The sequence below is a fragment of the Equus przewalskii genome, chromosome 25 (genome assembly GCF_037783145.1).
Source record: "Equus przewalskii isolate Varuska chromosome 25, EquPr2, whole genome shotgun sequence".
In the NCBI taxonomy this organism is placed as follows: domain Eukaryota; kingdom Metazoa; phylum Chordata; class Mammalia; order Perissodactyla; family Equidae; genus Equus; species Equus przewalskii.
The window spans coordinates 44,275,617-44,303,113 of NC_091855.1; the positions used below are offsets into that span (position 1 = coordinate 44,275,617).

A 27,497-nucleotide genomic window follows, 5' to 3' on the forward strand; every position below is an offset into this window, starting at 1 on the left:
CATATCCAAAATTACCCCTGACGGTGTCCAGTGGAGCAGCTAAAACTATAAAACTCTTAGAAGAAAACAGGAGCACATCTTCATAATTTTGGAGTTGGCAATCATATCTTAGATATGACACTAAAAGTGCGAGCAACAAAAGAAAAAGATAAGTTTAAAATTTTTGTGCTTCAAAGGACACCATCGAGAAAGTGAAAAGACAATCTACCAAATGGGATAAAATTTTTGCAAATCACATATCTTTTAGGGACTTGAATCTAGAATATATGAAGAACTCTTACAACTCAGCAATAAAAAGACAAACAACCAAATTAAAAATGGGCAAAGGATCTGAGTAGACAATTCTCAAAGAAGATACACAAATGGCCCCTCAGGGAACAGGAAAAGATGCTCAACATCATTAGCCATCAGGGAAGTGCAAACCAAAATCACAATGAGATGCCATTTCATACCCACTACGATGGCTATCATGCAAAAGTTAGACAATGAAAAGTGTTGATGAGGATGTAGAGAAATTGACACCCTCATATATTACTGGTGAGAATGTAAAATGGTGCAACCATTTTGGAAAAATAGTCTAGTTTCTCAGAGAGTTAAACATGGAGTTCCATTTGATCCAGCAATTCCATGCCTAAGTAGAACACAGGAGGACTGAAAACACAGGGCCACACGCAAATTTGCACACAAAAGTTCACAGCAGCATTATTCATAATAGCCCCAAAGTGGAAACAACTCAAATGTCCGTCAGTGGATGAATGGATAAACAAAGCATGGACTATCCATATAATGGAATACTGTTCAGCTCTAAAAAGGAATAAAATACTGATACATGTCACGATATCGACGAACCGTGAAACATGATGCTAAGCGAAAGAAGCAAATCACAAAAGACCACATATTACACAATTCAGTTAGAAAAAATGTCCAGAAGAGGCACATCTATACAAACAGAAAGTAGAGTAGCAGTTGCTTAGGGCTGGGGGGAGGGTGGGGAAGAGGGATTGGGGTTAATAGCTGAAGGGTACGGGGTCTCTTTCTAGGGTAATGAAAATGTTCTAGAATTTATTGTGGTGTGGCTGCACGAGTCTGCGAATATACCAAAAGCCATCAAATGGTGCATTAAAGTTAAGTGAGTGACTTGCGTGGCATGTAACCTGTATCTCAATAAAGTTGTTACATGCACAAGAAAGGCACACGATGCAGCCAGGATGGGGAGGAACTTCCTTTGGGCTCTAGCTTTCTTCTTAGCCCCTCTCGTCCTCACTCTCCCTCCAGGGTGTCTTCCTTCCCACCACGTTCCAAGCCAGGAGTGTCTTAATCTGTCCTTGGCCATCCCTGTTGCCCTCCCGTTCTTCTGGGTTGATCACTGACTGTGCCGGCCTTTCATCGCCCGGTGTCTGTGATAGCTGCAGTCAGTTCTCAGAGTTCTTTCTGATTGAAGAATCCAGAATTGAGAAGGATCGGCTTTCTTCTAGATATCAGGCTGCCATTTGTGAAGTGGCCATCCAGTGGCCAGGGGCGCCCAGATCCTTAGCTTTAGCTGGGTACCGGGGCCACGTAACTCCCACAGCCCCAAGAACAAGCAGATTCCTGAAACTAGAGCTCACATCCACGTCTGCTAGGGCAGCAACGGTGCCAGCAGGCCCTGTGGAGACAAAGACAAACACGGCGGGCCCTCTGCCATCGAGACCTTGGCTGAAGGAAGACTGTGCTGAGTGTCTCAGAGAAAAGGAAGTGGGCAGTGCAGATGGGGGTCTAGGAGCCAGGCCTTGAAGGAGGAGAATTTCAATAGGGAAGGGCATTCCAGGTAGGTGGAACAGAACATGCAATGACGTACAGACAACATGTGTGAACCATATGAATTAATCATTTTTATGGGGGAAAAAACTGATCAAATATCAGCAATTTCATATAAGTCAATCTAAGCAGGCACACAGGGAGATGAGCCCAGTGCAGCTAGACCAGTGGTTCTCAAAGTGTGTTCCATGGAATCCTAGGGTCCTGAGATCTTGCAGGGGATCTGTGAGGTCAAAGCTCTTAATACTAAAGCATTACTTGCCCTTTTCACTGGGCTGACATTTATACTGACATGACACTGGTGCAAAGCCATGATGGACAGAGCTGCTGGAACCTCAGCTCAAATCAAGGCAGTGGCACCAAGCTCTACCCGTGGTCATTGTCACTTTACTACCATGAGCGCACGGAAAACCCAGCGTACTGAGAAAGCACTAAAAATAGTTAATTCTATTAAATCTCCACCCTTGAGTAAGTACACATCTCTTTAATATTCTGTGTGATGAAATGCAAAGAGGGAAGGAGAGCAGCTGCCCTGAGGAAGAGCGCCCGTGCGGCCAGGTGTCTGAGTTCCCAGCTGAATCAGCCGCCTGTTTGAGGGAGTACCACTTTTACCTAAAAGAACGACTAATGGACAGACTACGCCTATTCAGGCTGCAGTTGTGGACAAGCATCTCCCTGAAAATGAGTGATGTGAGCTGGCACTTGAAGGTAAACAGCTGACAGCATTTGTTGCCGATGAAAAACTTGAGCTCTCAGCAAAAATGAGGATTTTGGAAAACGTGTGTCTGCCACTGTCAGCCTGAGGTAAAGACATTCCTGATGAGATTGATGGCGATGTTAACAAAGGTGCTTTTTGGATGACATGTAATCAAATATGTCAACATCTAGAAGATATGCATCACCCCATGACCCAGTATTTGCCAGGTGACAAACACCCCATATAAAAAATCTCCCCCGGGTCAAAGAGCCACTCAAAGTACAAGCTGGACCAGTGGGTTTCACTGCAACAGAGGACGCACATTTCATAAAATTCCTCAAGATGGTTTCAGAATCCATATGCTAAGTAATCTTTAATAAACTCCCACCTGTCCAGTTTTGGGGTGGTTTCAAAGGAGAATATCCACAATTACCTTAGAAAGGCATTAAAATACCCTCCCTTTTCCAGCAGCGTGTCTCTGAGAGGCTGGGCGTTCCTTACACACTGCAGCCAACACTGCTCGGATGCAGAGGCCGGGATGAGACCCTACCTGTCTACCGTCTCCTAGTCAGCCAGACAAGAGCTGGCAAAACTGTAAACCGGTGACACTCATTTCACTGAGTTTGTTGTTACTGTTTCAAAAAATTCTCATTTTTCATTTAAAAATCATTATTAATGTTAACACATTATGAGTTTATCATTATTTTAAAAGAAATATTTCTAAATGAATATTATTTTTATATAAATACTAATTTATTTTCAAATCTATTCATATATAAATAATATAGATTATCATTTACTTTGTTTATGATTTAATTAACACCAATATTTTTCCTTTAATTGCGATCTTTTTTTTTTAATTGCAGTAACGTTGGATTATAACATTATATAACTTTCAGGTATACACTGTAATATATTTTGCATTCTGTGTAGATTACATCATGTCCACCAGCCAAAATTAATTATAATCCATCACCACACCTGTGTACCTAGTCACCCCTTTTGCCCTCCCCCTCCCCCCTTTCCCTATGGTAACCAACAATCCAAGCTCTGTTGCTATGTGTTTGTCATCGTTTTTATCTTCTACTTATGAGTGAGATCATATGGTATTTTAGTGATTTACTATTATTTTTAATGAATAAATATGGTAAATGAACTAACAAATATTTCTCAGCTTTAATTTCTAATACAGTAATCACCAATAGACATCAGCGCGTAAACTCCAGTTGTATGATTGCTCAGCTTTGCTTCTATAATTGTTGGGAGTAAAGGGGTCCTGAGACCACAGTGTTTGAGAACCACTGGCCTAGAGCATGAGGTGCTGGCCCCAGGCTGGCAATGCAGGGTCCACTTAAAGCAACTGACCCACACTCCTGCTGTGCCCCTTAGCCTGGCTCCCTCTGCATCCCCCAAGATCCTGCCCTGGCCACCCCACCCGGGGCTGGACTCTACCCTACCACCTTCCCTGGAGATGCACCCTGGAGCCTCTCACCCTAGTCGCCTTAAGTTCTGGAGAAGTCTGCAGCAGAATGAGGAGCGTCCCCTGATCGCAGTCTCCTCCTCCACAGCCGTGGATCTGCCCTGTCTGCTGGGGAGGGAGGAGAGAGCTTCTGTGCACCTGTGAGCCCCGGGTCTGTGAAGCTGTGAGTGCCTAGTGTGTGCACCTGTGAGTCTGGGTTTGCATACCTGTGAGCTCCTGGTCTATACACCCATGAGCATGTATGAATGAATTCGAGGCAGCATCTTCCTGGGAGGCTGGAACACTAGGGGGTTCTCCAAGTCCTGACCCACCCTTCCCCCACGAGGACCCCTAGACAGTGCCTACCAGGGAGCCCTGGGAAGTGTGGGAAGGGGTCAGGACAGGAGCACTCTGAGGGTCCTGCTCAGTCACGTTTATCAGCAGGGGGAAGCCCTCCCTTACAACCCCCCGATGGTCCTGCACTGTCCACTACCCTGCTGGGGACTTTGGGTGAGTCCTTGCTCCTCTCTGGCCTCGGTTTCCCTATCTAGGAATGGAGGGCACTGAGCCATGTGACTCCAGCCAATGGTTCCCAGTCCCTGGCAGTGACTGACCCACCATACTTGGGGACCCATACCCTCTAAGCAATGCTGCCCCACCCTGGCTCCTGGCAGGCTCACCCCTCGCCCTTCCTACCCCTTGCCCCCCATTCTGTCTCGTACCTCAGATAACCAGGGAAACTGTCACTGAAGGAGGCCAGCCGCTGATCCACAGTCTGTCTGTCTCTGCTCTCACTGAGCTGGAGGATGTACTCCTGTAGATTGTCCAAAGCCGGGCCCTGCAGGGAGCAGGGTGAGAGAAGAGACCTGGAAAGGGAGGTCAGAGGCCCCCACCCCCCACGCCCACCCAAGGGGTCTGTGGCTCACCCTGTGCTCCCTAAAGGTGGTGCCCAGCTTCCAGATGTCCGTTTCCACCTGATCACGGAGGTGCCCCGAAGTCCTGGGCACCAGCCTCCTGAGATAAGCAGCCAGGGCCTGGACGTACTCCCCAAAGACCACCATATTCAGACTCCTCACAAGGCTCTACGCCCCGAAAAGACAAAAAGATGGGAAGACCCAAGTGAAAGCAGTCCCAGGGCACAGTCCAGCTGGCCTTGGTTGTACACCCTCAGGGACATGGGGCGGCAGGGTGTTACAAATCCCCCCCATCACAGGTCTGTCCGGGCCTGTACCCCCCACCCCACAGATCGAACCCCTAACCACTTGGCTTTTCAGAGGTTGCCTGCCTCAGCTTCTTGGGGTGACCTTCAGCAAGTCACATCACCTCCCTGAGCCGGCCTCCACCTTGGGAGACCAAGGGCTGGCCAGGGTGACACGAGGGCCATCCAGCCCAGCCCGTCTTGGGCCCTGGGCCTCCGTGTTGGCAAGGGTTCCCACACCCCTTTGACACCTAGCCCACATTGGGGAGGGTCAGGATCCCAGTGGCCATGCAGAGCTGATCCCCAGGGTGTCCCCCCTCCCCCCACTACCTCGTATGTGGGAGTAGGGTGCATGTTGGGGCAGTGCTCCAGGCTCTGCCACAGGGACCGCAGAGATTGGACCAGATCCTTGTTCTTCTCTCCGAAGTGACAACTCAGCAGACTCTGAGGACAGGAGGGTCGGATGTCACCGCAGCCCGAGGCGCCCAGGCTGGCTATAATTTCTCCGGCCCTCATCCTTTCCCCCTCCAGCTCTGTGACACCCACCTTTCTCTGCTGGACCCACAGTCCTGGACCAGAAGGGCCCACACCGAGGGAGCCAGAGGTTTGCCCACTTTCTGCCCCAAAACTCTGTCCACCCTTCTCCTGCCAACTCCTGGGAGGGCCCCAGGTTCAAACAGCAGCCCTGGACTCGAGCTTCTCTCAGAGCCCTCCCGAGTCCCTCCCCTCTCTCCGTGACCACCGAGGCATGGCAGGAGCCCCCGACGATGCTTGCTCCCCTCAGAGCTAAGCTCCAGAGACATGGGGTGGCGAGAACCACAGCTGCTCCACCCACATGCAGCCCTAGTCTGCTCAGTTCTCAGTGGATGCCAAAGGTGGGTGGGTGGGGGAGGCAAAACCAGCCTGCTGAGTGTCTACTCAGGGGACCTGAACAAGTCCCATTCCCACTACGACCCTCAGGGCCCAATCTGTGTGATGCAGCCTCGTCAGCATCATCTAGGAAATGTGAAGCCAAGTCCATGATTGGCCGTGGCTGCTGGGACCTCTGGGTGGAGAAGGAGCCTGGGCCTCCATCTGGGCCCTGAGAAGAATGTTGGGATTGATGGGCAATGTGTGCCACACCTCAGCGTGAGGCAAGGGCAGTGTGCGTGCTGTGCTTTTCTTGTCCCTAGAGGAGATGAACTCTCTAGGTCTCTCCACCTCTGGGTCTTCCCATGCCACCCTGAGCCAGGTGCTCAGATCTCTGTAGAAAATTCAGTGGCGGCTGCCTCAGAAGCTGGTCCCCACAGTGGAAAATGGATCCTTGGACAAAGCTGCAGCAATGCAGACCCACCCTCACCAGCACCTCCCATCTTCCCAGCCAGGAGGCCCCTGTGAAGAGAGGGCCAGTGTGGGCCTTGCCCTCAGCCAGAAGTTGAATGGATCCCGGGAGGCCTCAAACCCTGAATTTGAGTGGGAAACTCACCTGTGGTTCCCATATCCTGGGGGACCCCTTGCCCTCTCAGGGCTTCATCTCCAGGGTCAGGCCCCAGGCATCCACGGGGAGCCCTGAATCCTGGGCAAGGCCCTGCCTTGAAGGCAGCCACAGCTCAGGGGAAGGCAAAGATGAACGGGCATGGAGGCCCTGGGAACTCAGTGCAGGGGGCTTCGCCTGCCTAGGGATGCCCGTGGCTCAGAGCTGGGATCAGGGGGAGGGGGAAGGGAGTCGGGCCTGGAGGAGCGAGTGCCAGGCCTCAGCTGGCCTGGCAGACTGAATGATTTCACAGGAAGAGAGAAGAAGGAGCAGGTCTGGCTGAGGTGACAGAGGGACACAAATGTGGACCCTGCCCAGGGAGGTGCCCTCGGTGAGGATGGAGCCAGGCCTCATGAGGGGCTGCAGGCCCACCCCAGCCCTCTCCCCCAGACAGGGCCCCTCCCTCGGGCCAGACAGAAAGCTGACCCTGTCCTTCTGCTGCTCCACACACAGGACTCAGGGCTGGGGAGGGCAGGAGGACTGACAGAGACATCTCCAACCAGGTTCCATCGCTGGCACTTTGCCATGTCCTGTCCCAGTAAAGGCTCTGTTGGGCTGGACGGAAGCCAGGGAGACAGGCCTCCTGCCCAGCTTCTCTGGGAGCAGAAATGACCCCAGGCCAGGGCTGGGGTGTGGGACATCACCTGGCACAGGGCTCTGACTCGAGGCAGGAGGTGGTCCCGGCCATGGTCCTCAATGCCTTTGATGGCACCTTGCACAGCTGGGTCCAAGCGTGCCCAGGGAACGTGCGCCCTGCTCAGCCACCACCATGTCTTCCTGTCAGGGGCAATAGAAGGGGCCCATGTGGCCTGGTCAGGAGCACTGTGGGCCCAGCCACAGCCCCAATGCTGCACGCCCTCCCGTGCTGGTGCCCCTCCATGTTGCCTCCCAGAGGAAAGACGGGAAACAGATGCTCATTTCTGTTGTTGTTGTCTATTTCACCCCCACTCTTTTTCCTAAATTTTATTTTTTGAGGACGATTAGCCCTGAGCTAATATCCACCTCCAATCCTCTTTTTTGCTGAGGAAGACTGGCCCAGAGCTAACATCCATGCCCATCTTCCTCTATATGTGGGACGCCTGCCACAGCATGGCACAATCATCGGTGCGTAGGTCTACGCCCAGGATCCAAACTGGTGAACCCATGGTCTCCGAAGCGGAGCGCGTGAACTTAACTCCTACAACACCAGGCCAGCCCCACTAAATGTATTTATTTATGGAATAAGCGTGACATCCATGTGGTTAAAATACAAAAGGAAAACTTCCTCTCCCCAGAAGCAGCCAGTGTTATTGGCACCTGGCCTTTCCTGAACCCAATCCTGCAATTCCGTACACACATGTGTGTGTAGGGTAGGTTCTTCCCCCTTTTCTCACAGATGGCAGCAAATCAATGGTCCACATGATTGGCCCACAGGGTCCAAAGCCTGGCTGCCTAGCCCACCAGCTCAGCTGGCCCCCTGCCCAAGCCTGGGACATACCTGAGGATGCAGCAGTTTTCCAGCACATGCAGCTCGGGAAAGGTGTGGTCACTGGCGTTCTGCTGGATGAAGACTTCAGCCTTATCCTTGTAGCTGCGGTGTGAAGAAGATGCTGGCCCCTCCCACCAGGCACAGCCCCCCAGGTCAGCCCCACCCAGCCAGGCCCTCAAAACTCTCCCTTCTCATCTCAACTGCTGCTTCTCTCATAGAATCACAAATGTGGGTGATGATAACCGTGATGGAGACTATGCAGCGAGGATTTACTCGCGCTGGCTCTGTGCCAGGTGCTGCAGCCAGATGCTTCCTGAGGATCTTTTCATTGAACGCTCTCCACGACCTTTTGGGGTAAATGCTTCCAGAAAAGGATGGGAGCAGGGTTTCCCAGTGGTCTGGAATCACAGCTAACCCTGCATTCTAGAGGCCCAGCCTTCCTGGCTGGTGAAGGAAAAGGTCAGGAAGAAGGCAGCGCTCCCAGAGCCGGGCTGGCCCCCTGGGAGAGTCTGAGTAAGGTCTGGGAGTGCACACAAGAAGGGGAGGTAGCCCCATGCCCACCTGGGCCATCACAGCTGGCCTCCCTTCCCCAGGCAGAGAGTGAAGAAAGGTGGCAGAGAGCGTACACACTCCCTGCTCCCTAAAGGCAAGGAAGAAGAGGTGCCCTTGAGCGTCTAGTCCCAAGAATGCGGATCAGGGTCTCAAACTGGCCACTGAGCAGATTTTCTGAAACGTTGAAAACCCGGCTGAATTCACCTAAAAATCCACTTCTCTGGCCTCTCTTGAGTAACCCACCTGGTGTCAGCACCTTTGGAGACCCCATCCCAGGTGAACACAGCCATCTGAAGACCCCAGACACAGGAGCCTCCTGACGCAGCCTCACACAGCACTTTGTCCGAAACTAGCTTCTTAGTAATTCCCCACAGCCCCAAGGACTCCACAGCACCTCCTCTCACCCAAGCCCATTAAGACAGAGGCAGAGTCCCCACCTAACCCTGCGGCTGGGACAGAGCTGGGTGAGCAGCTCAGGGATTTGACAGCAAGTCCTGCTGTGAAAACCAGAGGGAGGAGAGGGGGCGCTGGCCCCGGCTGCTTGTTTAAGGGAGCACCAAGAAGTTGAGTGACTGAGATAAATAGTAATTTACTGCGATTTATTTTTTTCCCCATGGAGGAAGATTGACCCTGAGCTAACATCTGTGCCAATCTTTCTCTATTTTGTATATGGACTGCCACCACAGCATGGTTGACGAGTGGTATAGGTCTGCACCCAGGATCCAAACCCGCAAACCTGGGCCACCAAAGCGGAGTGTGCAGAACTTTAACCACTTGGCCACAGGCCGGCCCCTACTGCAATATTTTTAAACCTTGAAATCTGTGCCAAAAAGTCCATGATGAACAAAACACCAAGTTTTAAATCAGGACAGGATCTGACGCAGCACTTTCACGATGCTCCTCCCTGGTTCCCCCAATCCCAGCCCTGCTGTCCAGTACAGGAGCCCCGCGCCCCATGTGCTGTTCAAATGTTGAATAATTAAAATTAAATAAAATCTAAACTTCAGTTCTTCCGTGGAACTAGCTCAACAGCCACCCAGATCTGGTCCCTCCATGTTGGACGGTGCTGACATGGGACATTTCCATCCCCTGCCTCCAGAGCCAGGGCACGAGGTGGAGCAGGCACGACTTGGGGGACCTGAAGCCAATCCCGCCCCCTTCCCTGCATCGGGAACTGGCCAAGGCGTGGTGGCCAGCGGCTGGTGGGCTTAGTTAGCTCTCTGACTTGAGTTAGGTAGACCCAGCCGTGCATGCTCCCCTGCTCTGAGCAGGGGCCACCTTTTCACTTACCTTTCCAGAAACTTTGAAAATGTTTCCAGAACCATGGCTTGAACCCGTCTGGTGACGGATGGCCCAATGTGTCGGACTGCATCTACAGCTTCTTTCAGTAGCTGTCAGTCAAAACAAACAGGCTTTCAGGGGGTCCCAGGGCCGACCACATAGCCAGTGGACGCTGGGAGGATGTGGTCCTCCCCAATTTTGTACCTGTGCCCCACCCCTTGCCCCCCTGCCATGTCTGCCTACTGCAGATGCCACGCCATCCACCAGGCCCATGACCCAACACATCTCGGCAGGTCTCTCTCCCTCACACCCCTCACTGTGTCCTGCAATCAGCCAACCTGAACAGCATTCTCACCCACGTGCTAGGCTTCACCTGTTTGGCCCGGAGGCTGCCCCAACCCCACCTGAGTGCCAGCTCCCCACCCAAGACTCTGCACAGGGCATCTTGGCATAAAGGTATTGAGGATGCCTAAGGTCCCCCCCATCTCCTTTTCTCCCTCCAACCCTGAGCAGTCAAGAGAAGCATCAGAAACCCCCAAACCCAGATCCTCTAAAAAAGGCCACCCCCCACAACACACACACACACACACATGCTGGTGGCCTGTCTTCCTGCCGGGCCAAATATCCGTCACCCCCATGGGCCACATGACCGTCTCCTTGAGGCTCAGTGCCCACCTTGCTAGAGTCCCGCCCACTGCAGGCACCCATCTCTATGTAGGTCCTAACTGAGGCCCAGCAGTCAGGTTCATAAGCTGAGAGCTTCCAGGAAGAGGCCTCTCCCCAAAAGATACACCCTGCATCCCAGCACTGGGACCCCACCATCACAAGCCAGGTTTCCAAGTTGAGTGCTCTCTGCTCCCCACTTCTCTGCTTGATGCCCTCAGACACCACACATGTACCCCAATGCTGTCATTGCTCTAATGCCCCAGAGCCCCAATCTCCACCCTGCTCTGTCCCCTCCTGGCTGCACCCTGCCCCTGACCACCCATCAGTCACATTGCCCCTCCCCAATGAACCCGGCCCTCAGGAAGGGCCCAGGACCCCTTGTGGTGAGTTTGAAAGGGGCCACCTGGCATTTACCTGGTAGATTTCAAGGAACACTGAGGAGGCAGACTCGGTCCACTTTTTCTGATCACAGATCAGAACATTTTCTAGACACTTTTTCAACTCCTCCTGCCCAGAACACAATAAAAACAACTTTTATCCCAAGAATCTGCTCCAAAGCACAGCCAGATCCTGCCCCTCTACAGCTGTGGCTGATGCTGCCAACTGAGGACAGGAGTGGGGGTAACAACTGGCGATGGCCTGGAGCCCCCACCAACCCACAGCCTGAAATCCGTCCGGGAGGTACTCAGTTTCCTGAGCAGTCCTCTTCTTTCGTGGCCCCCATCCCTCTGTCCCTCAGGGCTGGTCTGTGAAGCACCTTTGAGATACTCCCTCTCTTTCATTCCTGGCAAGACAGCTGCTTCCCACTGTAACCCAGTCACTGGATCGGAGATGACGAACGTCTACCTCTCCTTGGGAACCATGGCCCTCACAGCAGCCGTGAGCTGGCAGAGGTGCCCGGAGACCTACAGTCTGAGGGGTGCACGGGCTGCGGACTGCTAGGACAGGACCTGGGCCAAGCGCCTGGGGTTTACCGAGGGCTGTGGGAACAGGGCTGGGCCAGGGAGGCCAGGGCACTGGAGCCTAGCTTCTGGCCAAAACCCAAAGTGTAACCCCTCGGGCCCACCCACAGGCAATGACAAAGGCTTTCCCTGGCAGGCTCATGGGGAAGCCACCCTCCCCACATGGGGCCCGGGGCCCAGCTAGTGCACTGCAGTCTCAGAGAGAGCTGCCAGCAAGGGCTCGGCCGTGTCTCCCATGCATGTCTCTGTTCCTAACCCAGGCACCTCCATCTGGAGGCCTGCTTATGGGGGCCCCTGGCCAAGCACTCAGTACTTTTCCACTCCTAGCCTTCCCTCCCCCATGCACCTGATCCTCACCAGGCAGCGGTCCTAGGGGGGTGCAACAGGGGAGCGGGTGCTTGCTGGTAGCACCTCAGTAAGATGCGAAAGTCTGCACTGTTACTTCGTTCTGGCTGCTTGTCTGAATTGACCACTTGGACACCCCACAGCTGAGACCAGCTCCTGGTGGTCAGAGTGTGGAAGAGCAGAGAGTGATAAGCCCTGTCTCCTTTAACTCAGCCCAGATTATGACTTTGAAGACTCATGGGGAGCCATGAAGGACCAGGAGGCCACAGACCCAAGTGCTTCAAGGAGGCAGAGCCCTGAGTCTGGCCATCCTGTCTTGTTAGCCCCTGAGGAAGAGGCTGGAGGCATTTATATACCAGTTCCTGGACAATTCCAGTTAAATCTACACCTATTCTTTATCTCACTGTCACAAAGCTTAGTTTCTAAGCTAAGAAGGGCAGAGAGCTTCCCCAAACCCGAAAAGCTTTTTCCACTAGTCCGCATGACCATTGACACATCTGTGACCTGAGACTAGAAATCCTTGTTATAGGAAACCACATTGGTTGAAACTGATCACGGTAGAAAACTGTGATGTCCCCTTAAGTCCTGTGTTTGCCGTGGATGAACTGTGTGTGCCCACCTGGGGACAACCAGCTCTCCATCCAAGGCTCACCAGTCTGCCATGTCACTCACTGGTGCATACAGAGCCAGACGCATACTGGTCAGGGCAGCAGCATTGCATGCTGTCCGTGAAAGCCTCGTGCCCCGGCCCACAGCACACTGTTATCTCCCACACGTGACAGTGGTCAAAGGCCAGAATCAGCACCCTGCCCCCACTCCTAGGGGTGGACGTGGGCTCTGGCTCAAGCCCACCACCCATGGCCCAATCTGGCCCCTCCCCTACCTACTGTCCCCCAGAAGCAGGACAAGGACACCTTGGTGGCAGATGCCCCTGGAAGCCATTTACCTGGATCAGCCCCACCAGCTTCTCCTGCATTTGGAATATCCAGGTAATGAACATCATTGAGTCCAAGAGGTTCCCGGCCATGGACTTCTGGGAGGTGGGACCTACTCTCTGAAGCATCTCCCTGCTGAATTTGGAGGAGCCATGAGTGCACAAGGCTGAGCGTGGCTGGGGAGGGGGGGGGGGTGGTGAGAGGGGCTGGGGTAGAAAGGACAGCTCAGAGCTAAGGACAGTGGACTCCAGGCTGGCAGTGCTGGTCCTGTGACTGGAGAAGGCAGCTGGGGTTGACAAGAGGGAGCAAAAGACTCTACTGGGGTAGACAAGCCTCAGGGGTCACACACAAGCACGGGCCATGAGCTCCCCATACACATGCATGGACACAACCTAACATGCACACTGACACACACTACCACACCCATACACACACTACACAAAGAACACACTGACGCACACACACTACCACACACGAATGTGCACACACTGTCCCCACGGCCGCTGAGTCTGGCCTTCCCTCATGACACTCCCGCCTGGGCAATCCTTCCAAAGGCCTCTGTGTTGACCTCAGCCCTGGGCCTGAGGGCCCTCGCCACCAGGCACTGGCCTCGTCCAGGACCCCAAGGTCCTCAGGAGGACTCACCCCAGCTGCCCAAACAAGGTCGTCTTGCCCCAGTTGTACAGCTCAAAGTAGGCTTCCCTGTCGTGACTGTAGGAGGAAGGGAGCTCGGAGAGGCGGCTGAGGAGGACCTCCTGGAAACACGTCCTGTAGATTTCCCAGAGGGGGGCCCCCATCCGGCCTGCCCTCTGGGACCCTAGGCTGTGTCCCACAGCTTTGTCCAGCTCCTTCAGGTACGGGCGCAGCTGGGTGCTTGGCTTCATAGTGGGCAATTGGTCCTCAGCATCTGTTCTCAGGAGCCTCTCCAGATGACTTCCCCAGAAAGCAACTCCACCATCCTCGAGGGCGCTGGCCTCCCAGCTCTGGGGGTTGTCCTCCACCCACTCCACAGTGGCCACCACTGCCTGGAGCTTTAGCTCCAGCTTCTGGCTGTACCCAATGCCTCCCAGAGCCTCCTTGATGACCTGCCACATGCTCTCAGCCACAACCTTGTACTGGAGACCACAGTCCTGCCCTTCCTGTGACAACTCCGAGATGCTCTGGCAGGCTTCCAGGAACTGCCCCTTCTGTACCAACTTTTGGAAATCTGGAAGAAAGGAGCCCAGAAATGATGACTCAGAGAGGCCTTGGAAACACGGAAATCAGGTGAGGTGGGAGAGGGGCACCTGCCCAAGGGGATTCCTCAGTGTAATTCTCACTCGCATAAGGGTGGGTTTGGGCCAAGCTGTATTGAACTCACCCATCAGGGGAACCAGCAAGAGGCCAAGGCGGCCAGTTTGAAGAAGCTTTGGGAACAGGGGTCTATGTAGCCAGTCAGATCGGAAGGCCACAGATTTCTTACTATGGTTGCAGGAGACTGGTAGGCTTTGCACTGTGTCACCTTCAGAGCAGAAAATCACAACACTCAGAGCTTTCTTCTGGTGAGCCTCTGAGCTCCCAGGCTATTCATGATCTGAGCCTTTATCAGCTGTGGGTTGTTAACCCAACATTCTGAGATAACAAAGCTATGTCCCCCACCAGAGGTCCAGAGAACAGAGGGTTCATTCAAGCCCAGATTGGAATTTGCATCTCTGGCATGTTCCCAGGTGGTGCTGATGGTGCTGGTCCCCGGACCACACTTGGGGAACCACTCCTCCATCTGGGTATCAAAGGGCAGTCCATATTCCACCTGCATCCACATCTGGGATCAACCAGATAGACAGGCAGAGAGAAAGAGAGAACGCAATCTTCCACAGAACCACCTGGGAGGGGCCTGATCCACAGGAGGGTGGGGTGCAGGCGGGAGTTCAAGGCAATTCTTTCCCCCTCACACGGTGCCTGAGGCTTCCCAGTTTCTGCCCCTTCTGCAGACAAGGAGGCAGCCCAGGCCTGAGCAGTAGCTGGAGGCACAGCCTCCAAGATGGGGTGCCCAGGACTTCTCCCCGGAAGTTCAGAGGAAAAGGGCAACCTCACCCACATCGGTCAGTCCACACAGGGACAAGCGCCTGAGAGGGACCAGGGGACCGAAGGCAGAGGCCCCCTGCCAAGGCTGCTGCCCAGTCAGGGCCTTGGTTCTCCCCTGGACAGGGTGGTGGCCTCCTTGTGGTCCCCGTGTCTCCATTCTCACCTCTTCCCTCTATCCTGCTGCTGCCATGCCCATAAGCAGTGACCAGGCCACCTGTGGAGCTCTGTCCAGGGCCCTGCTTGAGGCCACCATGCCCTCCCCCTCCTGACCTGAACACATCATTTCTCCAGAGCCCCCAGCGCTACCTTGTGACCCTGGCCACCCCTCACTGTTCAGGGCAGGCACGTCACCCAAGCAAGGCCAGTCGAGGCTCCACCAGGACTCCCTGACATGGCCCAGAGGGTGGTGGCGTACTTGCCAGCACAAGAAGGCATCCTGGCCAGGGATGGTGGAAAGGGTCCCCAGGCCACCTGCACCCCTTCCTGCCCCTGTGCTGGGCTGTCCACCATCCTTGTATTTCATCAGTCCCCATTCTTGAAGCAAACATGACAGATGGGGGGCCCTTGTGAATTCTGGAGCTCTGGTGTTATTCTCTGTGCTTTTCTGAATGTTCTTAATTTCTCAGATATTTAAAAAGGAAGAAAGTTCATGTTGGGGGTTGAATAGTGTCTGTCCCCAACCCAGATTCACTTCTTTCCCAAAACTGCAAAATGTGACCTTATTTGGAAATAGGGTTGTTGCCAGTGTGATTAGTTAAGATGAAGTCCCACTGGAGTAAGGGGGGCCCTTTATCCAATAGGACCAGTGTCCTCACAAGAAGAGAAAACAGAGACACAGAGAGGAAATGAGGCCGCGTGAGGAGGAGGCAGAGACTGGAGTGTGCATTCATAAGACAAAGGTTGCCAGCAGCAGCAGAAGCTGGAGGAGGCAGGAAGGACCTGCCCGTTGAGCCTCCAGAGGGAGCACGGCCCTGCCCACACCTGGATGTCGGACTTGGGCCTCCGGGACTGTGAGCAAACGAATGTCTGTGGTCTTAAGCCCCCTGCTTTGTGGCAATTTGTTACGGCAGCCACAGGACTCACCCAGCCCCTTCGGCTTGCGCTGGGCCAAGTTCAGACTCACCTTACCAAGTGCAGTTCTTCTACTGTCTGAAACGCTTCTCCTGTGCCCCACTCCCCGAGCCAAAGCCCTGGCCTCCTAGCTGGCCCTTTCTGTGCAACCTGTTCACCAGGTGAGTCTCAACACCCGAGACTGGGCCTCCCCGCCACCCTCAGCCCCTGACCCAGGATGTACCTGCAGCACTGGCTTTCCAAACTCGCTGGAGGCCTCACCTGGAGACTGTCCCCTTCCCACCCCACACCACCACACCACAACAGAGACATTCCCAGTTGTCTGTCTTCCTCCCCTAGGGACCTCTCCCCGGACCCTCTAACCCAGCGCAGGGCCTGCACACACACTTCCACCACCCTTAACACCAATCCCTGGGAGAGGGGGAGAGAGGGAAGTCACCTGGGCCTCGAGGGACCTGCAAGTCCTCGCCAGAGGAGTATCCCTGATGGCAGCCCAGGAGAAGGGCTGGTGTGGGGCAGCCCTGATGGGAAGGGACGGTTAGGAACAGGCTGTCGGGACCGGGGAGTAGAGTCATGAGGCGCTAGAGCCGGCATCAGGGTGTGAGTGGGTAGACTGAGAGGGGCCTGTGATGGGGGCACGGGCTGGGAAGCCCTCAGACCTGAGGGGGAACAGCTGCCAGCCTGTGCAGTGTGGACGGGAGGGACCACCCCCTGTCCTGCCAGGGCCCCTCGGGGCTGCACCCTGAATGGGACCCTCGGGAGGGCAGAGGGGCTGAGAGACTGACTGCAGAAGCAGTCACCACCCAAAGGGCAATGGCCCAAGACCAAGGGCTCCGTGGGCATCTGGATCTTTCCAGCATCTGGCAGGTTTCAAAAGCCTCAGCTTCTCATATTTAGGATCAGGGGCAGCAGCTCATGAGAGGTGGTGGTGGCCGTGTCGCTAATCAGCTCCCCATGAGAAGCACAGAGATGCCAGGAACTGGGCTTGCAGCAAAACAAAACGGAGAGGTTTGGAATATGCTGGATGGAAAAGGATGACACCCCAGTTCAGGGAGAAGCGCTCGGGGGCTGGAGACACTCCTCTCCCTAAACGCCGTGGGCGTCAGGCAGAGCGGGGGTGGTCTGAGGATGCCCTAACTCAGCAGGCTGTGCCAGGCAGGGAGGGATCTGAAGGGGAGAGCTATGCTCTGGATCCCAAAGGAGTCTCAGCAAGACAACCCAGCCTGTAGCTGCAGGAGGAAGGCTCTAGAGAGCCTCAGAGCCAAAAGAGGAATTGGGGTTAGGGCGTGGGGTCCAAGGCACTTAGAACACTTAGACATCAGTTCTTATGGACTTTATGAAAAGGCATTTTTGAACTTAAACTTCTCCCTGGAAATTGCAAAATGGAAGGGGAGTTATATTCCAAGTTGTGTCTCAAAGGGCCTTTCCTTTGTCAAGGGCAAAGGCCTGCCCTCCCCTTGTCTATTCCTCCTTCCTGATAGCTGGAATGCATATGTGATGACAGGAGCTGGGCAGCCATCCTGGGCTATGAGGCAGGAGCCCCATGTAGAGGATGGCAGAGAAGTACAATAAAAAGGTCTGGGTCCCTGAGCACTGAGGAGCCCTGGACCGCCTACCCAAGTCTTTCACAAGAGAAGCAAATTTAATCTTGCTTAAGCCACTCTTTTTTGGGGTCTGTCAGTGAAAGCAGCTGAATTTATACCATAGTAACACAAAGAATTATATTATTATGTACAAAGAATACTGTACAAAGAATAATATAAAGAGTTATATCATAATACTACAAAGAGTGGAATACGGGATGGAAATTATTTTAAACCAAAGCAAGACGGCCTCCAACAGCATTTAACTATTTGGGGGGTGAAGATTCTCTATCCATCTCTAGTAGATAGATCCTTGTTGATAATAATTAATTAGATTGGCCTTGAAAATAGGAACTGTAGCTCCTGGAATCTCTGTGATGTTCCAGGCTCAGGGCCAGCCAGGCATCATTCCCCTTCCTTCTAGAGCTGCGCCATCCAGCACACCACCACGAGCCACGTGTTGATATGAAGCGCTTGAAATGTCCAGATGGAGCTGTGCTGTCAGTGCGAAACACACCTCAGATTTCAAAGACTTAGTTGGGTTAAAAAGATGGAAAGTAAAATATCTTAATTTTAATATTGATTGAATGTTGAAACTTGTGGAAATGCTATTTTAGCTATCTCGGGCTAAATAAAACACATTACTAAAATTAATTTCTCCTATTTCTTTTTATATGTGTTAGTGTGACTATAAAAACCTTCACATTACCTGTGGCTCCTGCTCTGTTTGCACAGACAGCGCTGTTCTAGAGCACGCTCACCCTCTACCTCTGACACTGTTTATCCCATGCCAATCTGGCTCTCTTCTGACTAGGTGTCATGATCCCCCTACCCAAAAATGACTGAGGCCCTTACAAGGTCCCTGAGGGACCCTGAGGGCTCCCAGACTTCGCGCAACCGTGGCTGCATTTCTAGGATTTGTCAGCAAGGACATGTGGGGAGGGGATCAGACATAGGGTGTCCACCACTGCTTCCACACACGCCCTGGCAACTGGGTGACGACAGACTGGCCTGTCCAGCACCTACGATGCCCCTGCAGACAGCTGCGGACAGCTGGACTACTCTGGACCAACCGACCATCTTCCCTGTATCACAGGCCAGCGACACGTGGGGCCAGCAACAGCCGCCATGGGTAAGGAAGTGAAATGACCCTGGGAAAGTGATGGTCCTGGCAAGGATGTCCCATTGTCACCAGGCATGGGGCCAGCGAGGGTTTGGGAAACCCCTCAGAGATCCTATCACCTGTGAATCGACTGATAAACACTGTCCCTGTCTCAGTGACAGTGCCAGTCACCGCTCAGATGCCGGAGACATAAAGGCAGCTGATTACCTGCCATCCGCCCGTGACCCTGGGCTCCCACTGCATTCTGCAACTCCCCACTGACCTCATCTACAATCTGAAGTGTTTTCACTTCAGGGAAACATTCTCCAGATTACAAACGCACCAGCTGCTCCCAGAAAACCCACCGGCTCCCACAACCCGTTAACAGACCAAGCCCTAACCAGCAGGGCAGCCCCGGCCCTGAGGCCCCACTCAAAGCCATTCAGTGGGCTTCCCTGGACACAGACCCATGCTGGGCCCTGGGAACACAAATGTGGATCAGACACTGATCCCACACATAGCCCCAACCTCCAACCCAGACTCCTCTTCTCTCACTCCTGTGGCCCCAGAGCCTGGGGCACAACCTAGCACCCTGCTCTGGTTGCCAAAATTTGAACCTTGACTCCCTCACTTGCTATGTGTCCCTGGGCAAGTGACTCAACCTCTCTGAGCCTCTGTTTCATCAGCTTTGACAGGAATTCGCATGGTAATCCAGGGTGAGATGCATCTGACAAGCATGATGACTCTGGGCAGGTTCACTCCCTGCTGGTACTCTTCTTATTCCCCGCGTTGTGTCTCTGGGCCCCCATGGGCTCAGCCCCCCAACCCCCACCCCAGCCCCATCACAGCCCATAGCATGGGGAGTTGTCAACATGCCAGCCTCCCTCACCACGTGGGGTCCTCAGGCTTGGGAAAGAAGGGTCTTATCACTCCACCTGGTCCCCTCCAGGCCCTCTTAGATCGACACCCACAAGGTGGCATGCAATAAATAATGAATTAATGACGGGATGAAAAAGTGATCACGGGAATGAATAAACAAAACCACAAATGGGGCAGAGACTTCCTGCAGACACAGAAGGGGAGGCTCGTACCTTTGGGAGTTTCTTTCTGATGAATAGCAGTGTCTGGTTTTCTTTTCCTGGGGACTTTCATAAGCCACCCACTGAATTTTGAAAAACGGTCTTTGGGCTGTTGAGGCTCACTGGGCAGAATTTCTTGAAGTTCATTTTCTTCTTCCTTCTGCCTTGATTTCTTCTTTCCCCAGCACACTGTCGTTTTGGGTCGTTCCATCTCGCTGCCTCTGTGCCTTGCGGTGGCCAGGCCCCCAGTCACCCTCTCAAAGGCTTCTGAGTCACTGCACTTTGTGTTCAGTCTCCACCAACAGAGACAAGTAGAGGGAGCAGGCTGACTGCCAGAGAAACTTCCTCTGCAACTGAAAGTATGGAAATTAATGTTGTTGGAATTACCCAAATTTCACTAACCAGGGCTGCCCCTCCAAGCAAAGATGGGAGTGGCAGTTCTGTTATCCAGCCCACGAATGTTTCCCTGATGCCTTGGGTCAACCCCAGGACAGAGCAAAGGCCATGCAGTTGGGCATACCACGTGAAGCCGGTGATCACAGTGGACCACCACCACATTCCTACCCCACCACTGCTGTCAAAATGTGAGAATGCGCTCTTGTACAGGTTTTTAAAAATCTGTCACTAAAGAAGAAATTACTCATAGCTGTAATTGCTTTCTTTTTTAAAAAAATTGTGATAAACTTTACACAACATAAAATTTACTGTTTTAACCATTTTTAAGTGTATAATTCATTAGCACTAAGTAACACACATTGTTGTGCAATCACCACCACCGTCAACCCCAGAGCTCTTTCCATCTGGCAGAACTGAAACTGTACCCATCAACACTGACTCCCCACCCCCAACCCCCAGCCCCGGGCACCCACCATTCCTCTTCCTGTTTCTATGAACTGGAATACTCCCAGTGCCTCATACAAGTGGAATCATGCAGTATTTGTCCTTTTGTGTCTGGCTTATTTCATTTGGCAAATGTTCTTGTATAGTGACAAAAACCTACAGTTTTTTCCTCCCTGTGTAGGAAAAACCCAGCTCTGCCTCCAGTGTTCCTCCTCTGTGAGTCTCCTTTACTCTCACACAGAACACTTCACTTCTGACACTTCTAGTCACCAAATGTGGGGGAGGGGGGTTCCCCACATCAAGCAAGTCTCTGTAGCAACAGCTGGGTGTCCTACGATTTAACTCAATTCTGACACTATCTGCCCGGACACAGCATCAGATCCCACAGGTCAGGGCTCAGTTCCACAAGTCTGCCCCCACCACCCTCACTTTAGACACCAGTCACAAATCCAGGCTGCCACCTGTACCTCTTGTCAACTGGCTATAGATCGGAGGTCCCAACAACTCCCTCCTCAGGTTCAATTAACTTGCTAGTGTGACACGGAATTCATGGCAACACTTGCTTATATTTGCCGGTTTACCGACAGATGTGATAGAGGATACAGATGAACAGCCAGATGAGGGGATACGGAGGGCGAGGTATGAGGGAAGGGGCGTGGAGCTTCCATGCCCTCATGGGCGCACCGCTCTCCCAGCACCTCCACCTGTTCACCAACCCAGAAGCTCTCAGAACCCTTTACTATTGGGACTTTGGGGAGGCTTCCTCAGGCAGGACGACCAATGGTTAACTCCACTTCCAGCCGCTCTCCCCTCTCTAGACAAGTTGCGGGGGTGGGGGGCCGGGTGCTGAAAATTCCAAGCTTCTAATCACCGCTTGGTCTTCCTGGTGACCAGCCCCCATCCAGGCGCCCACGCAGAGTCGCCTCATTACAACCAGAGGTGCTCCTAGCATTCTTGTCACTTAGGAATCTGCAACGGTTTCAGGAGCTCTCTGCTGGGAACCGGGAGCAGAGATCAATATATATATTTTCTTCTCTCTCATAGTCCTGAAGATTCATCCATGTTGTAGCACGTGGCAGAATATCTTTCCTTTTTTTAAAATATGAAAGAATGAGTTGACTTTTTTACCAATTTGTTTTTTCAAATTATCTCATTGTGGTAAAAAACACATCACACAAAATTTACCATCTTAACCACTTTCAAGTGTACAGTTCAGTGGCATCAAATACATTCACGTTGTTGTGCAATCACCACCCCCATCATCTCCAGAACTTTGTTCCTCTTCCCAAAGTGAAACTCTGTCCCCATAAACAATAACTCCCCATTCCTCCCTCCCCACAATCTGCCAACCACCTTCCTACTTTCTGTCTCTAGGAATTTGAGTATTCTATGGACGCCATATGAGTGGAATCCTACAGTCTTTCAGGTTTTGTGACTGGCTTATTTCACTCGGCATAATGTCCTCAAGGTTCACCCATGTTGTACCACAAGTCAGGATTTGCTTCCTTTTCAAGGCTGAATAATATTCCATTACATGGATTTACCACACTTTATTTATTCATTCACCCGTCGATGGACACTGGGGTCGCTGCCACACTTTGGCCACTGTGAATAAAGTTGCTATGAACCTGGGTGTGTACACATCTTTTGAAGTTCTGCTTTCTGTTCTTAGCTGTGGCTCCTTCACTGACAATGCTATTATCACTGCTGTGGCTTTCACAGCTTCCCTCAGCTTGGAAGCTCTCCCTGGCCCATGCCCGGGGGCTGGCATCCTCATGTTAGACAGGAGAAACTGAAGCACGATGTTGACACCAGCACAGACTTTCCGGGAGGCCTCAGGGATAGGGTGCCGCCAGTAGCACTGCCCAAACTCTGGAGCAGATTCTGTTTGATGTGGTATGAGCAGGGATCCAGCATCATCTTTTTCCATGCGGACAAAGTGTGTTCGAGCTGGAGTTACGGAACAGCTCCTCCTCTGCGCTCTGACCTGACACGCCACCTCTTGTGCATGTGTCCAGCATTTAAACTTAGACCTGCCTCAACCCAGGCTCAGTCCTTAACCACTAACCCACACTGCCCCTGGGACACACTCAGGGCTCCTATGTGAGTTTCCGGCTGCTGTAACAAATTCCCACAAACTTAGAGGCCTAAACCACACAAATTTATTATCCTATGGTTCCAGAGCTCAGAGGTCTGACACGGGTCTCTCTGGGCTAAAGTCAAGGTGTCAGCGGGGCTGTGCTCCTTCTGGCAGGTCTGGGAGAGAACCCATTTCTTCTTTCCCATCTTCTAGATGCCTTCTGCACCCCTGCTCATGGCCCCCTTTCCAGTCGTCACATCCAGCAACAGCAGGCCTCGAAACACCTCCCTCTGACCTCCACTCTGCCTCCCTCATCCCTTGTTAAGGACCCTGTGCTGACATCAGGCCCACCGGGGAATCCAGGCTCAGCCCCTATGTTAAGGTCGGATGGTCAGCAATCTTAATTCCGTCTGCGACCTTAACACCCCTTTGCCTGGAACCTAGCGTAGTCATGGGTTCATGACTTAGGACAAGGCTATTTTTAGGGGGACATTAGTCTGCCTATTGCATACCCCTTTACTACAGCCTTCTCTCTCTCTCCTCAACTCCACAGGATGACCTCTGGAACATTCGCCGTCTCCACACTCTCATTCATCCCTCCTCAACCGCTCCCCAACCCAGTCTGAAAGGTCTGGGTCTTCTTCGTCCCGGGCCCCATAGCACAATCCCATAGGCCTCATCCTTAGGCACTCAGGCCAACTCAGCATTCTAGAACATCCCTCTCTTTCTAGAACAGTGCCGAGGTTTCTCAGGACTGCTTGGGCTTATCTGTTTGTCCCTGTGTCCATTACTTTCTGCTCATGGAGACAGATACACGCACGTGTCTGCACGTCACTAAGAGACACACAGCTTAGAGAACACACCAAGTTCCCAGGGATTTTGGCATTGTCCTAAACATGTACAACGATATTCCTCCACATGTTGCAAAGTAGGGTTTCTGGTGAGCGCTGAGTGTTTTTCATGGATGATCTCCTTTCCTCTTCACGACAGCCCTATGAGGTAGGCACTAATTTACAGATGCAGAAACTGAGGCTGGGCGATGAGACAAGATGACTCGAGGTCCCACAGCTAGAAGGTGCTGGAACCAGGACACAAATCCCTACAGGCAGCCTCTTGTGCTGCTACTCCTAGGTAGAATGCTGGTGAGGGGCTCATTGACCCCATGTATCCTTTTTTCCTGATCCAAAGGCTTTTGGGCTATGGATACTAAAGCTTGCTGTATCCAGAATCCGGAGCCAACAAGATGCTCAGGCAGCCTGAAGGAAGTCTATGCAGGAGGAAGCTGGGCATACCTCGACTCCAGAGTTCCCCCAGCCACAGCACAGACAAGCAGGTGACCTCGAAAGCCAGAGAGCCTCAAGAGTCCCCCGTCTGGGCTGGGCTACACACAAGCATCAGCAGTGTTGATGAGGCCCTTGGAGGAGGTGGGGGGTGGGGGAGTGGACGCACAACAAAAGCCCACCAGCTGGGCTGGGGCAACAAGAGAAGCCACGGTCCTTGACTGTCCCTATCACAGCACGAGACCTGGCTCCCGCAAACACATAAACTCCGGGCTTAGGACACTCTGGGGGACAATGCCAACACAGGGCCCAGCAGGTGTGTCCGCCAGGCTAAAGAGAAGCCACCTCACGGGGAATCCCCTGAGTGGTCTCATTTCCCCCAGGAAGGAAGGGGCTTAACTTTCAGTTTTGCTCGCTGACAGTAATTCTAGAGTTTCTCTGAAACCACGTGGGTGATCTGTTATTTGGCTTCTGCACAAACACAGCTGTGGCAACCCGAGACAACACACACCCGTGTCCTCGCAGGGTTTGCAGCCTCTTAAAAAACTGTTCAGGGTCCTGGACACGCTGGACAGCTGCCCTCTGAGTGAACTGACCTCCTCTAGTTAAGAGCTGGGAGGTGGGTTACGCAGGCCCCTTTGTGACTCAAGCCCACCCTCAGACTCCCTGGGAGGAAAGGCAGGTTTCTTCCCGTGGCCTCTTTCACTTCCCTGCTGCTGGGCACCACCCCTTGCGGGGGGCAGGGAGTCTCTGGAGAGCCAGAGCCAAGCCACCTGCCTAGAGCATCAGAACTTCAACACGAGTGAACCCAACTAGTAGTCACTGCAAAAAATCCAGCTTGGCACTGACCACATGACTCCAGGGGCTCCTACCCGAGCCCTCCCAGTTCTCTCCCTCAGCCCCTCATCCTGGAGGCTGCTAAGTCCTTTCCAATGAGGTTCACCAGATCAGATCAAAGTAATCCCTCTTCTTCCCACATCAGGTGGGTGGAACATAGAACACTCCTGACGTCCATCCAGTGGTTCCCATGCATGGGAAAATAGCCCCTGCCACACTAGGGGAGAGGGCCAAGGGCCAATGTGGCAAAATCCATCCACATTTTAAATGGACGTACCCTCGAACCCAGCAATTCCACTATGAAAACTTACCCTTCCAATATCCTGACAAAAGGATGCAGATTTGCTCCAAGAAAAGGAGGATTACAGTGTCTTTATAAAAGCTGGATCCACATGCACTCTGAAATGCACCCAGAGGAAGCAATCTAATAAGTTCTTTACAGCAGCCAGTACAGCTGGAACTCCTACGGACACTGACAGCAATGAGATTTATCTCTGAGAAACACAACTCAGTGGAAACAGCCGACAACAGTGAGAGTGGCTTCTAGAGGCCACCTTTGTTCCTTGGCTCATGACCCACCTTCCTCACCTTCAAAGCCAGCAGCGTCACATCTCATGACCCTGCTCTGTCGTTACCTCTCTCCCTCTGACCACACCTGGGAAAGCTTCTCTGCTTTTAAGGACTTGTGATCCGATTGGGCCACCTGTAACCACGTCTGCACTGTCCCTCCCACCACGTCAGGGAACATATTCACAGGTTCCAGGGACTACGGAGGGAATATTTCTGGGGTGCCATTATTGCGCCGACCACCATAACACTCTCTGAGGATTGCTCGTGACAGTGCATAGAGAGAGTCGCCATTCCTTTTTAGAGTCACACGGTCCTCCATTTTGAGGTGGACGATGGTTGACTCCATCATTCCCTCCAGTTGGAAAATAAATGGAACTTTGTCTTGAGTCCACTTTAAGGTAAGCTCAGTGGAATCCCAAACACATACTTGATATTTACCAGTTACTGATTGTATAGTTGGAATAAATATTTTTAGCAAATCGTAAATTATTCCATACCCACAGGGTAAGCGTTTTTAGGATAGAAAAGGCCTAAGTAGAGGCCAATCAAAAACAAGACCACATGCCCAAGGGAATCCTAGAGATCAGGGCTGCCATCAAAGACTGGAATCGACACCAATCTAACTCTGGACAGAGCTAACCCCGCCAGCCAGCCCCCAACCCCGCCACTCCTACCTCTTGATACAAAATCCTTCCTCCTACAAGCATATCAAAATCTGACCACTTTTCTCCATCCCACTGCCAGCCCCATCCAAGCGCCTTAACCACAGAGCTGGACCATGACAAGGGTGCCCCAAGGGCATCACCGGGCTCACTCTTGCTCCCTTCCTGGAGCAGACTGTTGTGTTCCAAGGCAAATCTGTGAGGTGTGGAGGCAGGGACCCCAGACTCAGGAGATGAGGAAGGGGAGATGAGATGGCCTCTTCCCATGGCAAAACACGCACAAATATCTCAAGCGAGATCCAGCAACATTGACTAGTGTGGGCCACTAGTTATTCTAATAGAGAAATAGATAAGTAAAACACAATATTGACAAGCTTGGTTATTTGGTCACCTAAATTAGAAGGAAATCAAATAAGGAAATGATTTTAACAGAAAATTAGTAAAGATTCAACTCATGAGATTTTTAAATTAAGACTAAAAACAACTTTATGCAACTCAACAATGAGTGAAACACACACACGCACCCAGGCACATTCACACACACACGGAGGATTTATTAAACCAAGTAAATGACAAAAGGAGAAATGACAATCTGATGTCAAAAGAAGTAGAAAATCTAAACATCAGACTTATTACCAGGTAACTCAGTACCCAATGTTCATGATGATGCTCCGGAATAATCAACAACAACAAGGTAAACTACATTTAGCAAGCTCCATTTTAAGTAGACCAAAGTTTCAGTAATTTAGAAGGATTTTCATCCAGCCTGGTGCTTTGATATTCCTGTCACCTGGGAAGAGCTCAGTTTCCGTTGGAAGGGCACTCCTCTGGCTCCTGTTCCTGGTTGTGATCAGTGAAGGGAAAGAAGAGAATAATACAAACACAGCAGGGAAAGGAGTGGGTGGAAAGGAAGCAGCACTCACAGAGGCACCTGAAGGACTGAGAAGGGAACACGATGAGATGAGGGGAGACTAGATTCAGAAAGGGGAGAAACAGAGTGGGGAGCGAGTAGCTGCCCACAGGAGGATCCTCCAGGCCCCAAGCACCAGAGAACACTGGGACATCCTCCCAGCTATTTGCCACTGCCCACAGCCCTTTGGCTCTGATGTAACCCTGCTTACCTTTGACGAGTGTGGCCTCAGCTGCTCTCCCCTAGGGTTGATTGTCCTGGAGCCACATCTAGAGGCCGGAGCTGTTCTGGCTTGGCCAGGCCTGGAGTCCCCGGCAGGAATGACACGCTCATCCCACACTCAACAGCCACACTTCACTGGACAGGTTCTAGAACACCTCACAGCTTCTTTACTCCCAGCCACAGAATGGGGCTGACAGGAGCACATGACCTGGGGTTGCTGCCAGAAGTACGGGAAGTGATCAAAGTGAACCACATTCTTTGAGCCTGGTAGATCACCCCATTAGCTCTAACAGGGTCACTCCGTGATCACAGCCGCGTGTCCCC

At 52.5% G+C, this 27,497-nt stretch overlaps 1 protein-coding gene across 12 annotated transcripts; it reads right to left on the minus strand.

Moving 5' to 3' along the window:
• Positions 1–217: 217 nt before the first annotated feature.
• LOC103550599 (uncharacterized) lies at positions 218–27,497 on the minus strand. Of its 12 annotated transcripts, none has more exons than XR_544828.2 (13): positions 27,163–27,497; positions 19,785–20,125; positions 13,519–14,080; positions 12,885–13,008; positions 11,046–11,138; positions 9,975–10,075; positions 8,142–8,234; positions 7,309–7,441; positions 5,482–5,595; positions 4,880–5,035; positions 4,676–4,819; positions 3,996–4,079; positions 218–1,645 (listed from the first exon to the last, which is right to left on the minus strand). XR_544828.2 is itself a non-coding variant. In XM_070593349.1 (13 exons), the coding sequence occupies exons 2-13, from the start codon at positions 19,981–19,983 to the stop codon at positions 1,597–1,599; spliced, it is 1,824 nt and encodes a 607-aa protein (XP_070449450.1). In that variant the 5' UTR covers positions 19,984–20,125; positions 27,163–27,497; the 3' UTR covers positions 218–1,596. The 12 variants fall into 12 exon arrangements, 8 of the variants coding, with proteins under 8 accessions (XP_070449450.1, XP_008517799.1, XP_008517801.1 ...); XR_544827.2 differs by having other exon boundaries at positions 3,987–4,079; XR_011532844.1 differs by having other exon boundaries at positions 3,987–4,082.

Coding starts and splice junctions, on each gene's coding strand:
- LOC103550599 (XM_008519576.2), bottom strand. CDS start 19,983: ATGGAACGACCCAAAACGACAGTGTGCTGGGGAAAGAAGAAATCAAGG. Junction 7,442..8,141: donor GAAAACTGCTGCATCCTCAG/GTATGTCCCAGG, acceptor TGCCCCTGACAG/GAAGACATGGTGGTGGCTGA. Junction 1,646..3,986: donor CAGAACTTAAGGCGACTAGG/GTGAGAGGCTCC, acceptor TTGTCTCCACAG/GGCCTGCTGGCACCGTTGCT.